This window comes from Labrus bergylta, chromosome 12 (assembly GCF_963930695.1).
Source record: "Labrus bergylta chromosome 12, fLabBer1.1, whole genome shotgun sequence".
Taxonomy (NCBI): Eukaryota; Metazoa; Chordata; class Actinopteri; order Labriformes; family Labridae; genus Labrus; species Labrus bergylta.
The window spans coordinates 26884302-26911267 of record NC_089206.1 but is presented as its reverse complement, the minus strand read 5'-3'; the positions used below and the strand labels follow the sequence as shown (position 1 = coordinate 26911267).

The 26966-nt window shown below is 39.4% G+C and overlaps 2 protein-coding genes across 2 annotated transcripts; one reads left to right on the top strand and one right to left on the bottom strand.

The window, feature by feature from the left end:
• On the top strand, positions 1 to 14324 carry impdh2 (IMP (inosine 5'-monophosphate) dehydrogenase 2). Its single transcript, XM_020646527.3, has 14 exons — positions 1 to 464; positions 3117 to 3165; positions 4818 to 4919; positions 5005 to 5079; positions 5520 to 5726; positions 6584 to 6671; positions 6827 to 7026; positions 7633 to 7723; positions 7892 to 7987; positions 11737 to 11880; positions 12209 to 12353; positions 13034 to 13177; positions 13628 to 13711; positions 13970 to 14324. The coding sequence occupies exons 1-14, from the start codon at positions 367 to 369 to the stop codon at positions 13989 to 13991; spliced, it is 1545 nt and encodes a 514-aa protein (XP_020502183.1). The 5' UTR covers positions 1 to 366; the 3' UTR covers positions 13992 to 14324.
• Positions 14325 to 20382: 6058 nt separating this feature from the next.
• On the bottom strand, positions 20383 to 25924 carry LOC109993558 (uncharacterized). The gene is made up of 2 exons (XM_020646546.3): positions 25098 to 25924; positions 20383 to 23705 (listed from the first exon to the last, which is right to left on the bottom strand). The coding sequence occupies exons 1-2, from the start codon at positions 25633 to 25635 to the stop codon at positions 23416 to 23418; spliced, it is 828 nt and encodes a 275-aa protein (XP_020502202.1). The 5' UTR covers positions 25636 to 25924; the 3' UTR covers positions 20383 to 23415.
• Between the last annotated feature and the right edge of the window lie 1042 nt (positions 25925 to 26966).

The following is a 26966-nucleotide window of genomic DNA, read 5'->3' as shown; positions in this document are numbered from 1 at the left end:
CGGAAATGCTGTCAGATGTGAATAACGCACGTGTGGAGGGAGCTATTGAAAGAAACTGAGCGTGTATTTAAGACTGGCGAAGAGGCCTGATAAAGAAGAGATAAACACTAATACATATTTCATATTATCGACATTTCTGCTCGCTTTCTACCGGCTAATAGGAAGCTAACCAACAGGAACCTTCCCGGCTGCTCAGAGGCGAGCGGAGCAGGACGACGGCTGGACGGTGCACCGTCCGAGAGGGAAAGTTCTCGGTGTCTTTTCCCAGGCCTGTGTTTGTGTTGTGTGTTCACTCGTTGCCTTAGTAGCGTTGTCTACTTGATTTCTTTTTAAAGACTGAAGGACTTGTAGCAGTAACTTGACGTCATGGCGGACTACCTGATCAGCGGGCAAACCGGGTACGTCCCAGAAGACGGGCTGAGCGCACAGCAGCTGTTCAACGGTGGAGACGGGCTAACCTACAAGTAAACATTTACTTTATTGATTTCTGTTTTTACATTCTGTCAACACACACATGCACAAACAGGATGCTATGGACATGCACTAATGGAGAGATGTCACCTCCTGGGCTGGTGGTGAGGGTTTGGTGCCTTGCTCAAGGCGATCTGGCACCTCTCCATCACTTCCATATTTGGTATGCACCGGGACTTGAACCGGCGATCCTCCGGTTCCCAAGCCAAGTCCCTACAGACTGAGCTACCGCTTCCCATTACAATTATGTTTAGATTTGCTAATATTGTGTTTTTTACTCATATTGTGTGTTTGGACAACCTGCTGCTGTAACACCACAATTTCCCAGTTTGGGATCAATACAGTAATTCTATTCTATTCTAAACTGGTTCTAGGGCTGTTAGGGACAGCTGATGAATAATTAATACGTCCATCATTTGTTCGACGAAACGTTAAACCACAAACACTTTAAACAGACTGTCCATAAAACGCGATGAACTCATCCACAGAGGACAGGTTGAGTTGTTCCGTAGAGACTGAACTTAATCTTAAACCTGTGAAGTGTCCCTTTATGGGCCAAAAGTAATACCACCTTTTGTTTAAAATCAGAATCAGAAAAATGAACACAGCCCTTTAAATAAGAGCTTTCTAATGTTATATTTAGCTCAAAGTATGCAAATTACTTTTTGAAATAAAGTGTCATCGCCTTCATGTCAGAAATAAACGCTGTGTGGTAAACGCTGTTTGGTTTGATATTAAGGACAAAGTTCATGCAATGACCCCCCTGTGCTTATGTTAAGTGAGTGATCACAGTTGGAAGAAAAACAAACACACAGATTTTTTATTCGCCTACAGTAAAATATAAAGACTGGCTTGAACTTTACCAACAGTTTATTTCCCAATGTTCAAATACCATTAAACCAGCCGACAAGGATACGCAGGTAGATAAAGAAGGTGATTAAAAAAAGTGAAAATATGGTGTAGGCTGACAAGCAGCCTCGTGGACAAGAGAGGGGAACACATTCCTTCAGTACACACACTGGTTCCACATTTAGCTCCTGGTTTAATGTTCCTGTGTTGTTATGCTGGACTGTGTGGACTCTGGCTTCATAGAGTATCTAATGCTTTATACTACAAAGCACAGTGAGGCTACATCCATGCACTGACTAAATGTTGACAACTTTACATTTCTAAATCTGATATAAAATTCTAGTTTAACATTTAAAACTGTGTTTACAATGATTTAGCACCTCTATGTCATCCAAAGAGGAAAGAGTTTACTGACAAATTAAATATTGTTGGTTTGTCCCTTATCCTGTGTTCTCTTCGTGAAATGATCTCACTGTACAATACTTTCATATTACAAGTTTTTAATCAAATCCAATTAATTTAAGCACATTTCATTTCAGAAAAGTTCCATGTGCTTTACATTGGGGTTAAAAACAGAAATAAAACAATTAGAAATGGTTCCCACGGTCATGAATATGACACAGAAATTAATAAATCATACACACCACGAAGCAAACATCATTAACCATGAGTAATTACACATATGCACATAGGTAGGTTTTGAGTTTAGCTTTAAAAGTAGAGACAGTTGAGATGGACCTCAGGTCAACAGGTAGCTTGTTCCAGAGAGAGGGACCACCACAGTGACTAAAGGCCCACTCTCCAGACTTTGATCTTATTCTTAGTAATAGTATTTGGATACACTTTGTGATGAACACAATCTGTTCCTTTTCCCTCCTCATGAGCCTCTAGGGATTCACACTGCATTGTGAGAGGGCAGTGAACTGTGTGTAGGGGTGTGGGTTCTACTTCTACTACTTCTAGTGACTTCTAGGTGTTCTGAAGTTGTCTTCCCTGCTGTATGCGTGTCTATGAACATTTAAAAAAAATGTCCACTTGCTGCTTCTGTGAAGATATCTTACTTTCACCTTATTAATCCCTGTACTTGTAACTTTATTTAACAAATTGAGCTCTTTTGGGCCGTTTGATGAATAAGCTATTTCAGTTCTAACAAACCTTTCCCCTCCCCTCCCCTTAATTTAATCGATTTGTTTGAAAGTTATTCACAGTGCAATTAAGTCATAGTAGTAATGGTGAGTTTACTGACAGTCACTTTTGTCACATCATCAAAAACACGAGCCCCCCACTGCCACTCACATGCCACATGATCCACATGCCTTCCATTTCAAATGTTCTCGGTAAAATGTTTCACACATGTGCTCGAACTGAAATGTGAGGACACCCACCATCTGAAGAGTACTGTGAAAAATTCATGCTATGTCCTGTGCGGAGTCTTTGAAGTCACTATTTTCCTCAAACCCTCTTTTTTTTTAAACTAGAAAGTACTGAGCTGTAATGTTTTCCCTTTAACATGCTCTCAGTTTACCAGACATGTGAAGTACTTACCAGGATGTGTTTTGTGGGGCACATTTTTACTCTTTACTTTATAACTGTCGTATTAGATCTCTTACCTGTGCAGTAAAACCTGCAAAGTCTTGAAAATAATCTTAAGGCTTTTGTTCCAGTTCTGGGATACATTTATTTAAGCCACTACTTTCTTCACGTTTGAATGTCTGATCTGTGTTTGGATCAGACAGGTCTTGTAAGGACTCAGAAACCCTTCCTAATTAACGGTGTCTTTCTTTTCTCATCTGCAGCGACTTCCTGATTCTGCCGGGCTACATCGACTTCACAGCCGAGCAAGTGGTGAGTTGTGATTATCTCTTTTACCAACACAAACACATCTGAATAAAGCTGATATGGAGGTATTAAACTAATCGGTGTGTGGGATGAGTTCAAAGCAGGGAGTGTAGAGATTAGCAGATATTTTGAGAATTGGGCTTACAATGTCTCCACAAGCCAGAGCAGTAAGTCATTGCTTCCCAGAATTCAGAGTTATCCTTGAATATTTATTTCAAAACAAGCAGATATCACTTTGGTGTAGGCTGCCTCTGATTTGAGGAATTGAATTTGTAGGATCATATAGTTTTTGTTAAAGTTATATTTTGGGCAATGTTAGCCTTTAATGGACAGGAAAGCTGAAGACAGACAGGAAATGTTGAGAGGAGAAAGTGGGGCATGGCATGCAGCAAATGGCCTTGGTCGGATGGGAACCTACAGCCGCTGCGATGAGGACTAGAGTCTATATCGGGCCAGACTATCTGGTGCCCCATAATAATGAATTCTAAAATGTAGTGTCATAGTAATGCAAGTCCAGGTTGCTCAAAATGAGCAAACAGACTCGGGGCTGTCTGTTCTGCAGCAGTAACTATCCATTAGCAACCATAAGCTAAGGCCTTACAGTCTGTACAGCAAATGACCATCTCTGTCCTTTAACCTAAAACACGACAACAAAAAGCAAAAATAGTGATATCAGTGGCTTATCTTATAGCCTTGTGACTAGCATTGTATTAGTCATTTTACATGTCTGCATGTAAAAAGCCTTTGAGCTTGTCATACTGCTCTGTAACAAATTTTCATTTATTTTGACTTGAGCTGTCAATCAAAGTGGGCTGTAAATGATCACATTTGACTTTTTGCTAAATTCTAATATGTTTGGCATGGTTAATACCAAGCAGGATATATCACATTCACAATGCAACATATTCCACTGGTGTAAACAGACAAAGATGAGAAGTGGAGAGCTTCCATGCAGCCAAATAATATTAGTTTATACAATACATGGTATTTATGAAGCTTAGGACTTGTGATACAGGGTCCGTGTAGATCCTTAAAAAGTCTGAAATTAGATTTTGAAAATATAAGGTAAAAAATGTCTTAAAATTACTTAATTTTAAAGATGGCACTTAAACTGAGACATGACAAAATATGTTTTTAAAGCTACTCTATAGCCAGCGTTATGTCATTTTTATTTTTTGTAGATTTGATTGTTCCCATAATCATAAGGGCAGAGAGAGGGGAGGCTGATTGGGGAAATGCAAGTTCAAGGAAATCTGGCTTCAACAGGAAATGTACAGCAGGGGGCAAACAATGATTTGGAGTTGACATGCAAGATGTACAAAAATGCTTTTAAACTTGGGAAATTGAAATCACAGCTGCTATATTCAGTATGACGCTCAAAAGGACACATTCTACAACGTGCAACAATTATATCACATTCTTTTAGTTTGGGTCTTCAAAGGGTCTATAAAAAAATCATAAATTAACTTATAACAATAACATTAGCTCTCTTCTTTGACAGCCCGCACCAACCCAGTACGCTGAAACTGAAGCAACTAAATGAGAATCTGCCATAATTTATATTATATCACATTTTATTTTGTCCATCATTAGGCCTGTGTGTTACTTAGGAGTAGTTTCTCAGTATGTAAAATGTGTCTCTGATGTCTTTTATCCAGGACCTGACTTCAGCTCTAACCAAACAAATCACCATGAAAACTCCCTTTGTGTCCTCTCCCATGGACACTGTTTCAGAGGCTAACATGGCCATCGCTATGGCAGTAAGTGTGAAACATATCAGCATGGTTTCCTTTTGATTTAAGTTCTTAGCACCCTGACTTTCACTCATGTATTGTCTCCACTCAGCTAACCGGTGGCATCGGCTTCATCCACCACAACTGCACTCCAGAGTTTCAGGCAAATGAAGTGCGCAAAGTCAAGGTAGTGATGATGTTTTATTTTCTCTTTACTCTCATTTTCATCTCTTCTTTAATTTTTCTTCATGTCTTTATCTTTTTCTCTCTCAATTATCCTGTGTCTTGTTTGTTTTCTAAATATCACAACTCTTTTGTATTTTTATTAGGGTTTTTCATTTCTCTTCATCTCACATCAGCTGCTCTTTGTCTTTGTTTTTCTCCTTTTTTTGCTCACTACTGTCAGTTTGAAAGATGTAGATGTGTTTCTGTCTGCCTCCCTTGCCCTGCTCTTTAGAATGTAGGCAAAGAAATGCTCGTGTTCTCCGTCCAAACCCTCCTTTATTGATTCCTTTACACACTCTTCCTTGCTGTACCTCCCCCTGTCTTATCCCCATCTCTTCCTCTGAAATCCCCTTCCCTTCATTTACTCGTGTTCCTTTTGACTACTTCCCTCCCCCCTTCCAGCGTTATGAGCAGGGCTTCATCACTGATCCTGTGGTGATGAGTCCAAACAAGTGTGTCCGAGACGTCTTCCAGGCAAAGGCTCGCCACGGCTTCTGTGGTATCCCTATCACAGATAACGGCAAAATGGGCGGCAAGCTGGTGGGCATCATCTCTTCCAGAGACATCGACTTCCTAAAGGAGGAGGACCATAACCTGCCACTGAGCGAGGTGGGTCTGCTTTAAGCCATCATTAACCAGATGCAAGTTCCTAAGATTACAGGGATGTTTAAGAATGGATGCAGAAGGTTCTAAAGTCACACATTTTTGTAAATGAAAGCTCCTTAGAGCTTACTTACAGTAAGTGCTTTTGTCCCTCATAAAAGGAGAACGGAGGGCACTTTCTTCGTATCTGGAAAACACCCACCAAATTCAACAGAAGTGGCATCAACCAATAATAATAAGTGTGTGCTTAGGTTTAAAATGCTCCCAGACCTACCTTTTTTTTCTAAATATGGATGATAATCAGAATATTTCCGGTTAAAAATGTCTAAACCAACAATGTGTTTTGTTTACAATTTTACCAGCCTTCACATGTAATGCCAATTTATACCAAAAGAGGGCGTCCGTCACCTTAGCAAATCTGAAAAACTACTGTTAATACTACTTAAGGAAGAAGTGGTACTAAGAAAAAAGTAAGGCAGAAATTAAGCGGTCAGCAGAGAGAGTGTTTTCTGCAGCTGGACTTATTTTGAATAGACTGTGCACACGACTCATAACTATAGTGCTGCTATAATGGTTTCAATAAAACTAACTGAGAAAAACACATGAGTTTTGTAGCTCAATCAGTATTTATGATTAATCAATAATGGATGTTAAAGTATTCAACTATCGCTTAAGAAACTTGACTGAAATTTGCTGAAATTTGCAACCCTAGTCCTAACCTCCCAACACTTTTTTCTATTATTCTTCATGAGATGAAAGCTGTTGTTTCTGAAGATCTCTTGTTATTGATAATACTTGAATTTTCCCTGCATTGAGTGTTGAAGTGTTGTTGATCTAATTCAGTGTGTGTGCCATCTTTCCAGGTGATGACAAAGCGAGAGGATCTCGTGGTCGCCCCTGCTGGAGTGACACTAAAAGAGGCCAATGAAATCCTCCAGAGGAGCAAGAAAGGTGAGGAGGGTTTATTCATTTTAGAAGATATGAATACTATGAACAACTATTTTTAGGATTCAAATGACAGTTTCAGTTAAAAAAGACGACAGAAAGTGGATTAACCCAGATCCTGCTGTGAATGCATGTTTAACCTCTCCTCTCCCTCTCTGCAGGAAAGCTGCCCATAGTGAATGAAGAAGGCTCCCTGGTGTCGATCATCGCTCGCACAGACCTGAAGAAGAACAGAGACTTCCCTCTGGCCTCTAAAGATTCCCGCAAACAGCTGCTGTGCGGCGCTGCCATCGGCACCCACAACGACGACAAGTACCGTCTGGACCTACTGGCACAGAGCGGGGTGGATGTGATTGTATTGGTAAGGAAGACTTGAGTAAAAGCCTTAGAGATGGAGACTGTTGTGGACCGTGTTGTGTAGTGAAAATTAAGTCTGTATTTTAAAGGGGACTTGGCAAGTGTACTTTAATTTCTCCACAAGGAAACATTTCAGATGACGTGTTATAGGTAAAGGCGGGATTTGACTGTTCCTTAAAATGAATATACAAACTGGTTTAAAGTGGCTTTAGCTTCATTAGAGGGAATCAGTACTGGATCTGCTGTGGAGAAAAAGCTTGAAGAGAGCTCCTTCACTTATCTGTAATGGCTTAACTGGGAATACGTGGTGCTGTAGTACTGGGCTCTCTTCTACTCTGGTTTAAAACAGACTATCTATCCAAGTTAAGGATGTGAAGCAGTGTCTGCATACTGTTAACAATGATTGCACTGAGTGTCTAAATGAGAGATCATGTCTTTGATAAAAAGCTATGAAGGATGGCTCTTTATTTTAGAAAACTTTAGTGTGCAGACACTTCTGCTTTCATTTGATTTACTTTTAGCTAAATGTAACTGTGGTTCAGGCTGACCCCCCGTTGTAAAGTGTTGAATTCACAGTAACCAAAACCAATTGTTTTCTCTGTTCCTCCAGGATTCTTCTCAGGGAAACTCAATCTACCAGATCAACATGATCAAATACATCAAAGAAAAGTATCCAACCATACAGGTCATCGGAGGGAACGGTAATTACATTTATGTTTATCTGTAAGATATGCAAAATAAACACCATAAACACTTGATGTCTGTGATAACATTTCAATGAGTAGCAGTGGTTTGTAAAAGTATAAATTGTAAGAACATTGTCATCTTCCAGCTCTAACAGCCTCTTTGTCTCCCCCTGTCTGCTGCAGTGGTGACTGCAGCTCAGGCTAAGAACCTGATCGACGCAGGAGCAGACGCACTGAGAGTGGGGATGGGCAGTGGCTCCATCTGCATCACACAGGAAGGTGAGTAACTGACAACACAACCATCCTGGCTCTGCCCACAGAGCTGCCGTCAGCCAATATGCAGACTCCTTTATAGTTGGTTGATCTGACTATTAAAGTCAGGACAGTAAAAATGGTTTTAAAAAAAGTCATAACTTATTGGCAGAAAGAACCCTGTATGTCAAGTTTTCTTGGCGGATCCTGATGCTGGAGCTGAAAACACATTTCCCTGATAATGGCACAAAAATGATCTTTTGGTTTAACACGTTCGTCGTTCTGTGTTGAGGAAATCAGTACCCTTCATTATGCTCCGATGGAAAGAGTGTCAGACATTTTAGTCCAGCATGTGTGACGGGTTCTTTGCTTCAGTGTGTGGTGACATTTTTGTTCTGGGAAGTCTGGCTCGGGCTGCTCCTGCCTGGTTGCCTTTGCAAGTCATGCAGAAATTAGAAACACAAGTTATGGTGGTTGAGGTTTAGTGCTTTCTGTGAAAACAAGTTCAAACGCGTACCGTGACCATCTGATCTGATATAGTTGCTATCTGGAAACACAAACGGTAGTTTCCGAAAAAATATGCTGTCAGGGTTTTTGGGATTCCATTTCCAGGAAGTTGTATTCGGTGTGAAATCAACCAGCAAGCAACGAAGATGCAGAACGCTTTAAACCGTAATATTTAGGAAGTAGAAGGTAGATTATTTGTCTGTTTCTTGTGGTCTCTTTATCTTGTTAAAGCCCTTTTTCATATCATTGGATATCTTTGTTCTTGATCATTTTGGTTTACTCTTTTCTTTATTTTTTAAATTTTTTTAACTTTTTGTCATCTTCATCTTGTTGTCTACCTTTTATTCTCTTAAAACCTCTCCACTGTCTCCTGACCTTGCATTTGAATGGGGTGTGTTTGTGTGTATGCTTGTGTGTGTCCATGTCCAGCTCCTCTCAGTGTACCACCAGCAATAAAGCTCCACAGCCCCAAAACCCCAACCACTGTTACAGGATACTCCAGTAAGTTTCCCCAAAACTTTGGCCTGCATTGGATTCTGATAGGCTCAGCTGTTAGAGTGTGCCCGCCTCCTCCCACTCCACAGCCTGCTGCACTGATTGGTTTACGGCTTTGCATCAGTAGAAGAAGCAGAGGTAGTGGTAGAAGGATTCTTTTTGTCTGTGTTGAGAACTGGCCTTGGGGGGTTTTGGGGATTTGGGTTTTTTTGCTTGATCCTGTGTCCTCACTAATCTATCAATCATACTGATTGAATGTTGCTCTTCCTCCACCCACTTTACTGACCCTGTGGTCTCTGATCCTGATGATGTCAACAGGCTGAGACACTGTCCACTTGTGTCCTTTAGTTGCCTATTGGTCAGATGGTGTCTGGTTTAAGTGTAGATCCTCTGTGTGCTGCTACAGTACCAGGATTGTTAAGCATGCCCTACCATTCCTCAAATAAAGACCACATCTCTCATTATTCCTAACACACAGTGTTGAGCACACAGCAGATTGCCTTAGATATGCTGCTGGCAGCCGCAAGGCCACATGTTTAACACAATTGGTAGCCTAGAGAGCTGGTTGGGACCAGGACTGGGGCTGAATGAAATCTTATACAATTTTTACCAGATTCAAATTATGTATTTCCCAAACTTATTGTTTTTTGTCCAATATTTGAAATCTGTGTTCTATTATTAGAAAAGAAAAGAGAATGAAAAAGAATGAAATCAGTGCTTTTTATTTCTGATGATATTAATCTTTGAATAAAAAGCAGTAGTAGTAGTTAGTCAAAACATGATGTTTGTTTTGCTGTCCTGACTTCATTTAGTCGAATGCATCTGGCATCATTATGTTGAATATTACTCCGTACTGAGCTTTCACGTACCAAAGGGTCTTCTCTTTGATATGACAGTGTGTTTGTGGAGCAGGAATTGAGTTGAGAACTGCACGTATTGCAAGTATTTTCTGTTCACTTTGCTAAGGTGCAAGAAAAAAGTTGTGTCAGGAAAACCTTGATAGTTTTCCCATCGGTGGTTTTAATTTATTTTTTATTTACCATGCGAGATAAGCAGACAGAAGTAATTATGTGTCAGTGTTTCCCCTACCATTATATTAGGGGGGTGGCCCGCCCCCCTCGTGTGTTATATCATTTTTTTGATTTTTTTTAAATTTGTTTTTGGGCTTTTTGTGCCTGTATTGTAGGGATAGGATAGTGGATAGTTGGAAATCAGGGAAAGAAGTCATTTAAGGATACCTTTCCTTTAAAAGTAACACATGAACACCAAGATTCCTTCAAGTGTTTGTGCTGGCATGTGGGCGCTGTAAACCTAGGGGAAACACTGGGTGTCTTTAATCCATTGGCTTTATTTGTTTTTAAAAATCTGCATTGTACATATGCGTCTGTAAGATGGGACATGTACAGCTTTGTAAAACATGAGCATGATTTGTAGCTTGAATATCTTGACTTAAACTTTCTATCATTAAAAGATGTTAGTCCAGATGTTAGTAAGCAAAAGTAGCAGACCTTTGCAAAATGCTAAAATCCACATTATAGATACAATGGTCTATCATTCTTTGAGCGACACCCATTCATTGTATTTAAATCTTTTGATACCTGTAAGGCAGCGATTCTCAACCTCAGTGTCTGGACCCCCATGGGGGTTGCGAGAGAATTTCTGGCAGTCGCTAGTAGGTTGTGGAGAAGAAGAAAAGTACCTGTACCAGTTATATGATTTGTTTTATTGAGCTGTTAGCACACTGCAAGCCTAAAACAGCCTCCTGCCTGTGTGACGGCTCCTGCCTGCGTGACGGCTCCTGCACGCGCCTCATGGTGCTGACACGGGCCGCTCCTGCATATGCGACACCCCACAGACTGCATGGAGCTGTGTGTGTGACTGCTGCCAGCCCTGTCTTTTTTTTTTTTTTTAAGTTCTACCCAAAAATGAGGCCATAAACTTTATACTATAAATATTTCTTGGATTTATAAATGTCATGAGAATCGATTACTCGCGAACAATCATTTTTTATTATTGGGGGTTGTGATTCAAATAGTTTGAGCACCACTGCTCTCAGGTATGTTATGGGTAGGAGGATCCCTTGGATTCTTAGTTTGGTAAGTACCGGGCAGCCCCGAGCTCAAAGGAAGCAGAAGCACCTCAGAAGTAAAAAAAGGAATTGGAAATGTTTCTTTGTTGGCCCTGTGTACATTTAAGTTTCAGTGTCTAGCACATGATGGTGTGAAAGATTACTGGTAAAGATGTTAGAGATGTGATTAAAATCAATTGATGAGCAGACAGTGTTTGAGTAGACAAAGATTTCAAACGTTTATGTAAGATGGAGTTGTACTGTGGTGTGAAATTAATCTGCTGATGTGACAAGTTTAACTTCCTTATTCTCTCACTTTTCATAAACATTCAGTCGGGTTCCCAGCTTGTCTTCTAATCCACTGTGTTTGATCCTTTATTTGAATTTTATTTAACACCGCTAGAGTCTGACTTTTTCCACACGGGATGCCAAGCAGAACTCTGATAAAGTGGCATCAAAAGCTTGCCAAATTCAATCAAATAAAATAGAATACTCTGCTAAAAATGAAGAAGACTGCATCTCATCCCACTTTCCAACATGAAAATTAAGCTTTGTGCTGTGTGAGCATTTTGCAGACTATCATTGTAGGTGCAGTAATGCTTTAGAGTATTTACCAGCAGTGATCATGAGAATAGAAATGTCTTACAGTTGACCAACTTCACATCATTTAATCCTGCTCCGTCTCTCTTCTTCTTCTTCTGCTCAGTGCTGGCATGCGGCAGGCCCCAGGCCACAGCTGTATATAAGGTGTCGGAGTACGCCAGGCGTTTCGGGGTGCCGGTCATCGCTGATGGTGGCATCCAGACTGTCGGGCACATCGCCAAAGCTCTGGCACTAGGGGCATCCACAGGTATGGACTGGTGGCCGTTTTAGAGTCAGTGTGCAAGAGTTGAATTACTATTTAAAATATTTAGATAAATGAACCAAAACATTTATAAATTCAGGTTTAACATGTGTTTCTCAAATCCATGTTACAGAATTTTATATTTATAATTGTAGCACATTAGTTCTGGTTGTTTTATACCCTCCTTGTGAAACTTTTATCCCACCGAAAGTAAGAAAGAGGACAGATTGTTCCCCTCGTCTCACTCCTCCTGTACAGCGTTAAAAGTTTTCATTCATCTCCATTGTTTAAGTTTTATTGACCCACACCAACATCTCTTCCTCTCTGTGTTCAGTGATGATGGGCTCCCTGCTGGCGGCCACCAGTGAAGCTCCTGGTGAATATTTTTTCTCTGACGGCATCAGGCTGAAGAAATACCGTGGCATGGGCTCCCTGGACGCCATGGACAAAAACCTGGGCTCACAGACCAGATACTTCAGGTACACAAACACAACAAATCGTTCATACTGATCAGAGTTGACAGGAAAAGTACAGGTGCCTCCCTTTGAAAGTCAGTGACAACCTTAAAGAGAAAGGAAAGAAAAACTTACCGTAAAATCCGGTGTACAAGACGAACTTTTAATACCTATTCTTTTGTCTTAAAAGTTGGCTGCGTCTTATACAAACTGCACGTTGTAGACATCGCTGAACACAATATAAATCATCACGCAGGAAGACAGTTTAAACTTTTTTTTCTCTCTAAGAGACCTTCAAAACAGGGTGCGTCTTATATACCGGTGCGACTTATATTCCGGATTTTACAGTAAAATTGTCTACTCTCACACCCTTCTATAGGTCTATACATAAAAAATATTGCTAGTTTTTTGTAGCCTGTAGTAGTGAAATAGAATAACAAGCTAAGAAAATAACAGAGTGGCAGATATTTTTAATACCTAAAAAATGTTAGATTTTAATGTTGGTATAAATGTGCAAATCCAAGAATTTTGAAGAGGAAGAACTCTTAGAATGTATTCCCATTATGGAAAAGACTTCAGCCACAAGGTGGCAGTACTCAGGTTGTACAGTGTCTTTAGCTTTATATAGTCTCATAGTAATGAGAGTTATTATAGCATTAATGGCATAACATGTCTTACCTTTTTTCCCTCCTGTCCCCTCACAGTGAGAGTGATAAGATTAAAGTTGCACAGGGTGTTTCTGGAGCAGTGCAGGACAAAGGCTCCATCCACAAGTTTGTTCCCTACCTGCTGGCTGGTACTCAACACTCCTGCCAGGATATCGGATCCAAGAGTCTCACACAGCTCAGGTAAAAACCCAGAGAGGACTCTCAGATCCATAAGGAGTCTGTAACGCACAAATATAAGTGTTATGGAAATACATGCAATAACATTCATAAGTAAGGTGATTCGTTTGGTGCATTACATCCCTCAGGCCTTCAGAATAAAAGCGTTGATAATCCAAACAACATTTTTTATATATTATGAAAGCATTGATTGATTACTGGTGTCAAAAACATAAAAATGGCTTTGTCAATGTGAGCTAGGTTTCGAGACATAGTGGTGACACACACTGGTTATCTTGTGCAAATTATGTTTTTTTTTGTCTGTATAGTAATTTCAGCGAGTTTTGTGTAAATCATTGAAAAAAGAGCAGTGACCTGCAGTGTAAAAGTGCCTTGAGTAGTCAGAAGACAAGAAAAGCGCTATAGAAGTTCAAGTTCATTTATCATTTAACAACATTTCCTTTCCTCTTGTAGAGCCATGATGTACTCTGGTGATCTGAAATTTGAAAAGAGAACTGCATCAGCTCAGGTGGAGGGTGGAGTCCACAGCCTGCACAGGTACAAACGTACATGTACACACACACACACACACAGAAATACAATGTCGTGTTTTTCTTTACAGATCCAGTCGATACAATATTGTCATTTTGTTCAGTTTTCTATTCAATTGTCTTAAAAGTTGTTAGTTCCTGCCCATAACCACACAAACCTTCAGTTAAGCTTCCTCTTCAGCCCCTCCAGTCTGTCTCAACAGGAAACCTCAGGGACTGTCACTGATTACTGTGTGTGATCTGTGTTACTCTTCTTTTTCCACAGTTATGAGAAGCGTCTGTTTTGAGAGGAAGTCAGCCATTCAGCCTACAGATGGAGAATCCTTCCAACTTACACATTATGCAAACACACTACGAGACCCTCAAGTTAGTCTTTCAAAATAAACACACACACACGCACACTTTGCTCTTCCAAGGATCCATCGGTCTTCCTTCCAGCGTTATCTATGCATCGTCTTTGTTAGTGTCACTGTTTGTGCGTGTAGAAAGGGAACTAAGCATTTATCAATCAGTGCACGAGTGATTGAGTCCTCCAGTGGCTTTCATGTTGTCATAAATATGTCTGTCTGTTTTTAGGCAAAAAGAAAAGTCCAATAATAAAGCCTATGTTTTTTCCATGAGTCAGTCAATCTTTGTTTGTGTAGCGACAAGTCATAACAAAGGATATCTCAAGAAGACACCTTACAAAAGAGCAGGTTGTTATATTATCTACAAAGACCGAGCTCGGGTATGAATCCAAACTGTGGCCCCTTTCCCGCATGTCATTCCCCCCTATCTCCCTGATTTCTGACTATCCACTGTCCTATCTCTCAAAGAAAGGCAAAAACCCCAAAATAAACCTGCAACACCTAATCTCCAGCTTTGATAAATTGTTCGCTTGGCTGTAGACAGATTTTTAGCTTTATTTTTGAACTGTTTATCAGTTTCCTGTTTGAAAATATTAGGAAACAAGGACTCCTGCTAAACAAATAAAAAACAGATTGTGTGGGAATAGCAGTTTGCAATTTGATAATTTCCTCAGGTACAACCAAGCTAAAAAATGTTTTAATAGAATGCAGTTCTTCAAAATAAATAAAAAAGAGGTTAATACAAATTAAATCATTGAGGCCTCCAGCCTTTATTGTTGCATTACTGCTGAACTGCTCATTACTGAAGAACATGCAAGGACAAAGCGTGGGAGCGGTGCCTTTACACTTCCTCCATCAGAGAACAAGCAGCCACCTTCCCTCCACCTGCAGCCCCCTCGCCTCCTGCCTGCTGGAGGTCCACAGGGAGGATCAGGTGCTCTGCCTAAATCACCGGACTTTCCAGGCTGAAACCCAGACGGCCTGATAGCACTCCTCCAGTCACACTCTGTTGATCACACCTGTCTCCCATCATCCATCATGTCACATTTATCTAATTAACACACGAGGAAAGAATCAGTTCACACGCCTCGATCAGTCAAACAGAGGTAAGGATGATTCATGCAGTACTTTTATGACTTAGACTGATTCAAGTTTTTACTGTCCATGAGTCACTCCATGTATATCACTAACTTAGAGCTCACTGCTGCTCCTTCAGATACTTTAATAAACACACCTGTACCACATTCATTCCCAAACACTGAAATCTCTGATTAAAACCTGAATAAATACCAACTTCACATTTCAGAATGCAGAGAAAAATATCTCTAAATCCTCACTTCATCTAAACAAAACACAGCTAATCAAAGCTTAGTATCTAACTTTTTGTTTAAATCTAAATAAGACTTTATACATCTAAAAAAAACTCCTGACAGTTGATTGCATTTGGAGAACTGTAACATTTAAAAATGTTTCATCATTCAGTCTTAAGTTACTGCTCACCACTTTACTTTTTTTAGTAGAGTTTTAAAGTGTGTGCATTATTATCAGGACATAATGCACAGGTTGATAAGTTGTGTTTTCTGTGAAGATAGAACAGTAAGTGAAATGTTTCTGTAATACAGCTGCTGCCTGCTCCAACCATCTCTCTGACTTTGTGCATTTAACTTTATCTTCTTGTAATGCTCAAAAAGTCCCCAGTTCACCAAATGTATTCTTCTGCACAGTTCTCCTCGAGGTGTCTGCCTTAAGTCAAGTTAATTTGTACAGCACGTTTGAAACAGCCTGAGTTGACCAAAGTGCTTTACATACAAGGCATGATAGATCACAGTTTAACTTTATAGCATTGAAAACAGAAAAAGAGACAGAACAACAAAAAAAAAAAAACATTTTAATCAAACATTGGATATTTCCGAGATATGTTAATATTGGACGATATTATCGGCTGGCCGATTAATCAGTCGGGCTCTAGTCTTGAGATAACATTTGTTATAAAATGCTGCTTATATACAAATAAAGACATATTGATATGATGATGACAGTTTGGATGTTAGAAACTGTAAGAAAAAAACGTGTCAGTCATGCGACCATTCAAAGAAGTATTACCCCGATCTCATTCAATGCTATGCATGTTTTTTTGACTTGTTAAAAGGAAGATTCTACATTAACTTTGCATTTAGTAGTTTTTACTATGATTTTCTAAAGATTCAAACTAAATAGTGTTAATGTAAGTCGTTTTTGAAGCAGTCTGGTCCATAAAGAAACGATCAAGGCTCATGTTAGTGATCACCACAAACATTACAGCTCTGTAAAGATGATTTTTAATGACATTTACCAGATTATATTCTGGGGACAAATTCTGAAATATATATATAATTGAAATTAAGTCAAGACAGCAGGGCAATTTACATATTGAAAATCTTATATAAAACCGTTTCACATTACCACACAGGACTGAAGGAACGGGAGCTTCAGTGCCAGAGAGGAAGAAATGAAATGAAAATTATAATCAAATGTTCGTCCAATTTATACAATTAAATACATTTGGTTTTATTAGTCAGGGTTATGAGATATCTTTTCCAGATCTTGGTTTGTAATGCTCACAGCTCTGAAAATCATTTGTCACCAACGTTGCTTTTCAGAAACAGTTTTCGAGTTGGTCCGGGATCAAACCAAAACGATCTGCACGGCACATATTATGACATGAGACACTTTATGTTTTCTTGAGGGAACATTATATATTCTACATTTATTTGAGTCTAGATATTCACCATAGGGCAGTAAAAACTGGCAAACGTCTACAATAAAAGAATAAATAGCCTACCGTCTCTTGTAAACATTTTTTTTAATTGTCTTAAATATTAAAAACAAGAATAAATAAGGCAAGTTAAATTCAAATGATTCCTCATTAGTTCAGATTGAAATTGTAGCGAGAATAAACGGAGAGCATTTCAAGACAATAAACGAAAATCCAACTTCCTGTGATGACTCACTTCTTTTGTGGACAGAATCGCAGATAAAATGTCTAAAATGATCCTTTATTACATCTTGACTAATTTTTTAAACAAAGACACTTTGCTATGAAAGATGGTAAATCATGAGTCGGTGTCTCTCCCCAGCAGGGAGAGGAGGGAGAGGAGGGAGGGAGGGAGGGGAGTGAATGATGAAAGGAGAGGAGGACTTTAGTGATCAGGAGAAGTGAAAGTGAAAGGAATCTGTCGAGTATTTAAAGAGGAAGTTTGGACTCCTGGAGCTGTTGGCAGACGGGACGAAGCGCTGCTCTGACAAGCTGGTGAGAACTTTCACACACTTTCTTTTTTTCTCTTGGTTATTCTTTGACACCTTTTAGATCAAACTTTACCATCAGTGTGAGCAATTGATTGTGGAGTTTCTTTTTACACAGCTCTTGGTATACTTTCACTTTATATTCACTCTGTTGGATTTGCTAAATTGAAGTCCTGATTTAACCTCTGCACTTCTCCTCATTTAACTTCTTCCTTTTCAACTCTGTCCTCTCACATTCTTCCCATAAACTCTCTTTTTACTGCGTGAAACTAATGTGACTGTTCCTCTGTAAAAGAGCCTTCAGTCTGTCTTATCAAAGGCTGATGTAGATGTCAAAGTGAAAGCATTTAGCAGCCTGTCATTTTATTGCAGCCTTCTCTTGATTTCACTCTTTCAGGGTTACGTTTTTCTTCTTGGCTTTTGAAAACATGGGAAATGAAAACAGCCTTTTTTCAGGCTTCACATGAAAAGCCCCATGATGTAAGCTAAATCTCTTCCTTAATTTTCTTGTGTGACTCCCTCCTTCCTTTTATCGCTCTATCTGCTCTGTCTTGTCTGGCAGACCTCTTGTGTCTCACATCAGATGATTTAAAACAGGTTTTTCAAGACCGGGCTATTTGTAACTCTGATACTGTAAGAGATACACATTTACGTTTCAAATATATTCAGTTGTCTGTACTACTGGACCCTTTTGGAGGAGAAATTATGACGCTTTAAGGAGAACATTTAAAGACAAAACATGCAAACAATCTGGTGTTTGGTTTGTTTCTCACCCTTCAGAAGGAAAAAAGTTTTCTATTCAGAATTCCAGTGTTGGACTTCCCAAATAAACTTTTTATAGACTTTCAATGCTCAGAAAAGTACCATTGTTTCCCTTAAGATGAATCAGATCTGTAGCAGTTACTAAAACTTGTGTTTTTTTAAATGATAATTCAAAGGAATGGAAGAAAGTACTGGAGCACACAAATAACTTAAGACGCTGAGATAAAAGTTGTCTTCAGTGATTTGTGTACTTTCTTTGGATTCAGCCTGAGAGGAGAGAAGTTGTCCATTCTATTATAATTTGAATGTCTAAAGATCCTTCTCTGAGAGCACCAACCTCCATTTATGGGGCGGCTTAGGCGCCATAGTTCCCTTCAACACATTTTTTAATATACTTGTAAAAAAATAAAACAATGCTCATCTACAGCGGCTTTGCTCACAGTTCACTTGAATACAGAATATAGATCAATTGGATGACAGCCTTTACTTTTTCACCACTTTATACTGAACATTCATCAAATGACAAACTGATAATAAGCTGTAACCTCAAAATAATCATTGTTTTACATTTATTCCTAGAAAAAAAACTGGTAAAACTGAGATCAAATTGCGAAATACTGACATGTGACTGAAGTCTGACAGAAAATGATAATAAAAGCATTTTTTTTGTAATACTGTGGCTTTAGTGAAAGAGTCTACGGTACTGAAAGTGTTCCTAAGAGGTTTTCATTTGAATGGAATATTTTACACTGAAAAACAAACTTGTATACCTTGTTATGTTGTGGCAACAAGAGTGAGTTTGAACAGGTAAGTTATCAATTCAGTGAACTTTGATTCTCTCTCACCTGGTGACACACCTGTAGTGTTTCCTCAGCTGTTGTAAAGAGGTGAGAAGAGGACGGCTTATTGTCAAAGAATGGAAAAGTAATTAATGTATTAAAAACTAAATAGAGAAAAAAAAAAAATATATATATATATATAAGGAATATCTTTTCACAGCATCCCATGTGTTCTGTTTATTTATAAGAGAAATGTTTTATTTCAAAGTTGGTCATCAGCAAAGTGCTTTATGTGAACAATACATGAAACTTAAAGTGGAAGGTTTCCATTCAGAATGAAAGTCATTAAGGCCCTGGTTTCATTCGACGGTGTGAGTCAGCACTGGTTGTTTGGTTTTAGGTTTAATCAGCACAAATCAGGATGAGCTGAAGATCTTGATGTGTTTTTACTGCAGCAGAAATATTTTTCTGAACTTTTTAAAAAGTCCATCACTGAAAACAATCCTCATTAGCAAAATGTTGAAATTATGTAACCTTTCGTTCGCTCCTTCCGATTTTTTAGTATTTATTCCAGTTTTAAAGAAGGTCTGTGGCAGGTTGCTCAAACAAATACATTTTTAGGCCTTGTTTCTGATGCAGAAAAATAATCCTAAATGGTCAGTTTATGCAAATTGAACAAATCCATGACAAAAAGGTTCGGTTTCAAAGACAATTCTTTTAAGTGTCTTCTACTTTGTCTTTAACAAAGTAAGATGCTGCCAATTTAACATGCATGCTTAACCTTTTTTTTTTTAAAGATGCATGTTGTCCGTCTAATGTTGATTAAAGGTGACATATCCTCCTCCTCTTCAACCAGTTTAAATAAGTCTCAGAGCTCTTCAAAACATGTCTGTGAAGTTTCTTGTTCTAAATCCACTCTGATCCTGTATTTGATCATGTATATAAACCCCTCTATTTCAGCCCTGATCAGAACAGGCTGTTTCTGTGTCTGTACCTTTAAATATGTAAATGAGCTGTGTTTGACCACGCCCCTCTCTGGAAGGGCTTGGGTGTCTCGGGCTTTCTCGCTCCATGCCCTATAGTTTACGGTGAGTAGGCAGACTCAGAGGACAGACTTTTCTTATAATTTGGCGGTTTGAAGACACTGTAGAGACACAGATTAGTGTTAGAGAAACACGGTGAAGTGTATATGTGACCTTTTAATTTAATTTAAAGCTTCCAAAAGAAGAGATTGTAACAACTCTTCAGAGTCCCATTTATGCAGCATAAATTCAAGAGTTCCTGCTATTAACTCTCTTTATTTCTCCTTTAGGGGTGTTTACCTGACTGCCCCCGGGCCTGAAGTGTTTCTTGGTGGGTGGGATTGTAACGGAACCCATAATGCAGCTGTGATTGTAAGCCCCAGCTGGTTATGGGGTCCGTTTCCATCCCACAATGCACAGGACATCCTGGACAGATGGGCTGATAACCGAGCGTTTAATCATTGAAGACACTGAGCACAGCACCTCCTCCTTCCTACCACACTTTACTTATTTATTTTCTTTTACTCAGATAGCATTTATTTCTGAAAATGGGTTCATAATTGTCAGTTGAAAACTTTGCTTCATAAACAATAAAAACAGTCAAACACTTGAGAGCAGTTAAAGACGGTATAAAAGTTATCTACAGTGAATATACACATCCCAGCTGACAGAGCCATAAATATCAAACACAATGTGAAAGAAGAAACTTAAGAATCTGATGTGATCATAAAAAAAAACACCAATTCAGAAGATCCATTCAAGGTGCATTATCAGTTTTGTTTCTCTGAAATCAACAGGCAAAATGAAACCAACTGATTGAAGTGCTGTGTGGCGAGTTTAAACAGGATATCCTGGAGTGTTGTCTTTTTTTTCCTGGTGTTTTTCCTCAATGACACGTTTTCTCCCGGATTGCTGACAATAAAAAACGCAACCGGGAATTTCGTGTCAGCCAAGAATGACACCGAGATCATCAACTTATTGCAAATACCTTTTAGAAATCCTCCTTGTAAAAGTGAGCCGCTGTATTTCTTCTTGTTTCTGTACAGTATCTGTGAATGGATATTTTAAATAAATCTAAATATATTTACTGTATCAGTTGTTTTTTGTGGTTTTTACAATTTTCATCCACATACAACTTTTATGACTCAAATAATATTTACATCAGTGTTAACACAGCAACACTTTCTTTAACTTTGAACACTAACCCCATCCAGTAACTGTTCTCACTGAAGTCACACACCACATCCAACAACAGAGAAAGAGTCCACATGAAAACAACTGCCTGAAAACATTAAGACACCAAATAAATGTCTGCTGCTCTTGACAGTGTTCAGAGTTTGCTACAGTTTCGTTTACTGCTCGTGCCGACATGCTCAGTTGGGGTACAGTACTGAAAGACATTGTAGTATAAAGACCACTATTTTGATTGCTTTCACTTCCTTTAGTGCACTTCCTGGTTTGTCCCTTCCCCTTCATTGGTTGCCGTTTGCGTTCTGTCACTCGTTAGTTAGATTGAGTTCAGCCGATCACTGCTCATTTAAAGACTGCACTCACTCTTTGCAACCTCACATGGGGAGGCAGCTCAGAACTGTTAAGGTGTGTGTTTGTACTCTTTGAGTTAGTAACTAGTCCTCAACTTGTCCAGCCTCAGGACCCACCACCAACTCCTGAAAGAGAAGTCATGACTTTAATTTCTGATATTTTTTTCATCCAATGAGATTTCATTAATGAACAGTAGTGTGCAAAACAGATTAACTAAAAGATAGACTTTTTTTTTCACTTTTGGGTCCTGACCCACCAGTTAAGTGTGAAAAGGTTGTCCCATACCTTTCACCTGCCCCCACCTTCCCTACACTGGCCTGCAGAGTGATTAGGCTGAGTGAAATCACCTGAGCTTAATCAGACAAAGTGAGGCCAGTTGGGGTTTTCTTGTATAAAGCCAGAGTCTGGGGGGGGGGGAAAGGTGGTTGTTTGGTTAGTGGCAGCTTGCTGTGAGGCTGTGGTTTCGTTTGGTTTACGTAATCTTGTTTTATTAGGTTACCCGGGACTTTTGTTTGGTGCTATTTTTGGTTAATAAATCAATCACTTCATTTTGCATTGACTTCTGCCTCCTGACATCTTTTTGCTCACCACCAGTGCCAAACAGCCACACTTAAATCCCAATTTTGAGGTGGACTTACAATCAGTAATGTTACATTAAGAACCAATGATCTAGTCCACTTTAAATTAAAGTATTTTATTCATCCTTACTTTCAGCAGAAAGTAAATCTAATTTGACTAATTGTTTATTGAGCTAATATTCTTTTCCTTGTCTTTCAGATGTTTGAAACATCCCATGTGTGTTTGTGTTACCCCCTTTTTTGAACCCTTTTAAACTGAATTTGAAGAAATAAATCTAGTAAACCACAAATATGTTTCCTGGCTGGACTCATGCATCCAGACCCGATGCCCATGGTGGTGATAATGACCCATGACATTTTGAGCCCTTCATAACAGACATATTTTCCTTCTTATGATTACTGAAGTTGCTAAGTCTCTAAATTTTAGATTTTCAGCCTTGTGACTTAAATTGATGTAAGTCACATATTTAAAGCACAAATTAAGTCGGTGGAGGAGGTGGAGGAGAAAGGTTGGGGGTTCGATCCCCAGCTTCTGCTACATAATGTGTCCTTGGGTAAGACACTTAACCCCGAATTGCTCCCGCTGCTTGGTTGGCAGAGTATGAATGGGATTAGTTAGTTCTGTTGGACACTTTACACAGCAGCCTCTACCATCAGTGTGTGAATGTGAAGGTGTGACATGCGGATTAAAAGCTCTTTGAGTAGTCAGAAGACTAGAAAAGTGTCTTACAAGCTCAAATCCATTTACCATTTTACCTTAACATGTCTATAAATGTTTTGATAACCTCCACATAATTATAAATGTAACATAGATCCATAACTTTATAATCTTATCAAATCAATCAACAGATTCTGCAGATAAACACTGAATCTGTGGATAAGTTTTGTTTGTAGTCTTGTTGGGTGTAAACTGGAAAGTGGTGAAGAAAACAAAATATGCCAACGCACTGGTTGTAATGCAATCATGGTTCAATGATTCAGTCTGTATGTAAGTGCAGCTAACAATTAGCTCTTGGATATTCATATCAGAAGTGACTTGGTGGGTCTACTGTGACTATCGTGCAGAGGTCAAACAAGTGATTGATCGTTTCTCTGCACTTGTGTTTCTTTTCCGCATGACAGCAGTTCCCAATTAAAATGTTTCTAGGTTAAAGTTATGAGCAGTGACCGAGCATGATGTAGAGAAGACATGGCATGTTTCAAACCTGGTTTTCTATCAGCTACAAGTGAGCAGAGTCATGGTTAAAGGCAAGATGATGTCAGAGAATTACACGTCACCTTTTCAGAGTGTTTTGTCACAAGATTAAAAAAAAGGAATGTGGGCTTAGGCACTAGTCAGCTGGTAGAGGAGAGAGAACCTGAAAAACCCTGTTGTATACTGTCACTCAGGAAGTGTCAGTCATTGACCTGAAGGGCCTGGCTGTGAGGGGAACCTAGAGAGAATCCTGTCCACCAGCTCCACGTGTCTCTCGTGGTTCTCTCGGCTGATCCTTTCATGCATGGAAACCAGCTGACACATCAGATTGTTCTGCATTTCCTTCTCGTGCTCCATGAGCCTCTGTAGCCGTCCTTCCTCCTGCGCCTGCATCGACGCGTCCATCTCTTTGAGCTGCGATACTGTCGTTCTGACTAAAGACGACACTTGGTCCATCACTGAGGTTTTCCTTCTCTTTGACGGAAGCTTGAACGCTAGAAAACAAAAAGAAAGAGGGAAGCCTGTCAGTCACTGGACACGCTGTGATGGGCACGTCTTTTAGCTTCAACACAGTAGGTTTGTAAAAAAGACTTTTGTTTTTATATCAAGAGAGTTCCCAGACAAACTTGCTTGTAAATATTTAGATTTTTTTTTTTTTTTTACACCTTTTTTTTCTAGAACTCTTTTCCTCCAATATGTCAGTCATTGCAGGATTGCTGCATCATGATATAATCGTTGTCGTTAGTTACCCTGTTATTCCCACCCCTATTGAAGGGGTGGTGTCTGGAACCATGCACGTCATCCAGGTATCTTCTCACAACACACAAAATAAAAAGAAGCAACATCAGTTAATATTAGGTTTGATTAATGAGGAATGTTCTGCATTCCCCTTTTTCCAAGTTAGAGACAATATGTTGTCCTTCTCTCTTTGCTCCATCCATCACCTTCTGGAAGCTCTTCTTCCCTCATCTTCTAAAAATTGGTCTACTTGTAATTTAAATGATTGTGACACAGATTTTGGTGTCCATATGTCACGATTACTTCTTTAGTTTAAGTATCTGTTAATGTTTGCCCTTTGCTATTTCTTTCCCTTTCTGACTTTTCAAATGTTGTATTTCATAAATTCCCATTGTCCTCCATAGTAATTTAATACTCAGCCTTATTCCAACTTTCTTTATGAACTCATTTTTCAAATTCAAATTCAAAAAACTTTATTTGTCCTCAGGGGGCAATTCAAAGGCACACAGAGCAGTAAATTAACAACAGTGCAAGTAGATGAAACATTTTAACCTTACTATAAAGTGTCAATTTAAATACAACTTAAAGCTTAAACTTAACTTAAAAATACAAAATATAAAAGAGTAGATATAAGTGGACAGTGATCGGACTAACAGATGTAAACAGAACTATGTGCAGTAAACGAGAAATAAATATATATATATACAGAACTATGTGCAAGTAGGCTAAATACTAAATGATAAGTTATTAAGGTGCATGGTGAATAATGGAACAACAGAACTAATATAAACAATATAACTGTAAGGTAAAAATTAGATAAATAAAGTGACCGTAGTGCAATGATGGATAAGAAACATCAGGAATAAGTAACCAGAGCTGTATGAATAGTGAAATAGAAAGGATAGAATAAAATGATGTAGATAAAAGCAGAGGCTGTTCAGGTGCATGACAAATGGAAGGAGCACCTCTGAGTTGTTTATCTCCTGAAGTTGCTCCATAATGATATTCTCGTTGTCTTGGCCACGTCTTGTACTGTACCGTTAGTTACTCTGTATTTACCACTCCTACTGAAGGGAAGGTGACAGGAGTCACGCATGTCGTCATCCAGGTATCCCTTCACAACACTCAAAGCAGCCCCGTGTACTTACTGGTGTTGGTGGGCTGTAACTGTTCTGGAGGACTGTACCTCCCGTCGTCATCATCCGGCTCTACTGGACCAAGGTGCTTGTTGATCTCTTTGTCGTCCACGTCGTCCCAGAGGCCGACCACGACCTCATGATGCTCGTCGTCGATGGGAAGAGGAGGAGGCGGATGCGGCGGTGAAGGAGGAGAGAGCTGCTGTGGGGGCGGTGGTCGTGCGGGAGGAGGTGAGGGACTCCTGGGTCTCTTCACAGGCAGAGGCCCGGTCCCGAAAGCCCGGTGACACTGCTCATAAAACGGCCAGGTAACGTGTTCGCTCCCGCAGCGGATCTTGAGCTGGTGATATTTGAGATACTGCTTCCTCAGCGCCTTCAGCTTGCTGATGACCTGCATGTGTGTCCTGTAGACCCCCCTCTCCGCCAGCAGCTTGCTCATCCTCTGGTAGACCACCGAGTCCTTCACCGTGCCCGTGATCAGGTGACGGATCGGCTCCGACGCACGGATCGTCAACAGTTTCTCTATTTCGTTCTCCTGCCAGTTGTGCATCTTGTGCAGCTGGAGCGTCCCAACTTGTTATAAACACTTCCCTTGTGCCTTTGCGAGTGGTGCGTCACATTTCCACGCCGGAAGTCGACGTGCGCCAACACAGCTGGATATTGCTGAAATAAACACTCACACAACAATAGCAGTGAAACCTATGAGTGAAACATGTATTTACAGGAATAGCTCGTATTTATTGATAGTTTATCAACTATTTTTTCTGGGACTATTTTAAAAAGAAAAGTCTGCACACTGATGTTGAATGTTTTTGTAAGATGTTTAGTTTAATGCTGGTTAAATAGTAATACTTTATAGGCATATTTTCCGTGGTAGTCAATTTGTTTTTTTTGTTTGTTTTTAACATCCAGCCTATTTTTAGAACCAATGATGTTTTGCATGCTTGACCACACCATCATGGTGTTACCAGCCTGTTGGTGTGTAAATCTGTTTGCACACCAACAGTCACTGGAGGAAGAGCATCAGGTCAAAATGTTGTGATATTCTCTTTGTGGCCTTTCTTCTTTTTCTTGCAGATGTTTTTTGCTGCCCTGCTCCTATGTGATTTGTACAGTATAACCACCTTCCTTTTATAATTAGATTTTACTAACCCTGATTTCTTGAAATATCAGATTTTGGTTTATAATGGAAGATGGAAATATGGAGCTTTTACATCTGAACTCACCAAGTTTTTTTTTTTACACACATGATTAATACAGTTGTATAAGAACATAGCCATTTAGTTCTAAGTCCATACAGCTGCATGATAAACAACTTTTTCAATTTTGAAAACCAATCAAAACAAAAAAATGCAATCAGGGGGCCTAGATGTTCAGGAGCCCTATAGAGACATAAAGGAAAGGTAACGTGTACTCATGAACTCGTAATGTGTTGCCACCAAGATAATAGTCATGGCAACAATACTATTGTCGGTCAACTCCATGCAGAAGATAAAATATTTTATACAGGGGTTGAGCAGATCCAGTGACATCGATGCACGTTCATGTTGGAGCTGTCTGTATGAGACGGCATTAATCTGTTAACAGAGACTCCAGTGTTCTGCACACAGTTCACCTGGTTAACTGAGTTACTGAAGTGTCTGACGTAACTAGGACAGAGAGAATATACTGCTCCTTTAAGTTTATAACGTATACATCTGGAGAGAGTTTGTATCTGAAGGAGATTTAGGAGTCCCCTCAAGTTGAATGTTTATCTTAAGGTGTTGTGTAGCAGTATTGCCAAATATGGATGTGTTACATGATGTTTTTTATGACTCATGACGAAAAGCAGATGTTTAGGTGCATATAGGTGATTGTCTCTGTATGTTCGAGAGAGATCAT

Excerpts from the sequence above, each read along its gene's own strand:
- impdh2 (XM_020646527.3), top strand. The coding sequence starts at position 367 with ATGGCGGACTACCTGATCAGCGGGCAAACCGGGTACGTCCCAGAAGAC. Across the intron at positions 5,080-5,519 it reads ATGAAGTGCGCAAAGTCAAG|CGTTATGAGCAGGGCTTCAT; the intron begins GTAGTGATGATG and ends CCCCCCTTCCAG. Across the intron at positions 6,672-6,826 it reads CCTCCAGAGGAGCAAGAAAG|GAAAGCTGCCCATAGTGAAT; the intron begins GTGAGGAGGGTT and ends CCCTCTCTGCAG.
- LOC109993558 (XM_020646546.3), bottom strand. The coding sequence starts at position 25,635 with ATGCACAACTGGCAGGAGAACGAAATAGAGAAACTGTTGACGATCCGT. Across the intron at positions 23,706-25,097 it reads GTTACAGCCCACCAACACCA|CGTTCAAGCTTCCGTCAAAG; the intron begins GTAAGTACACGG and ends TTTGTTTTCTAG.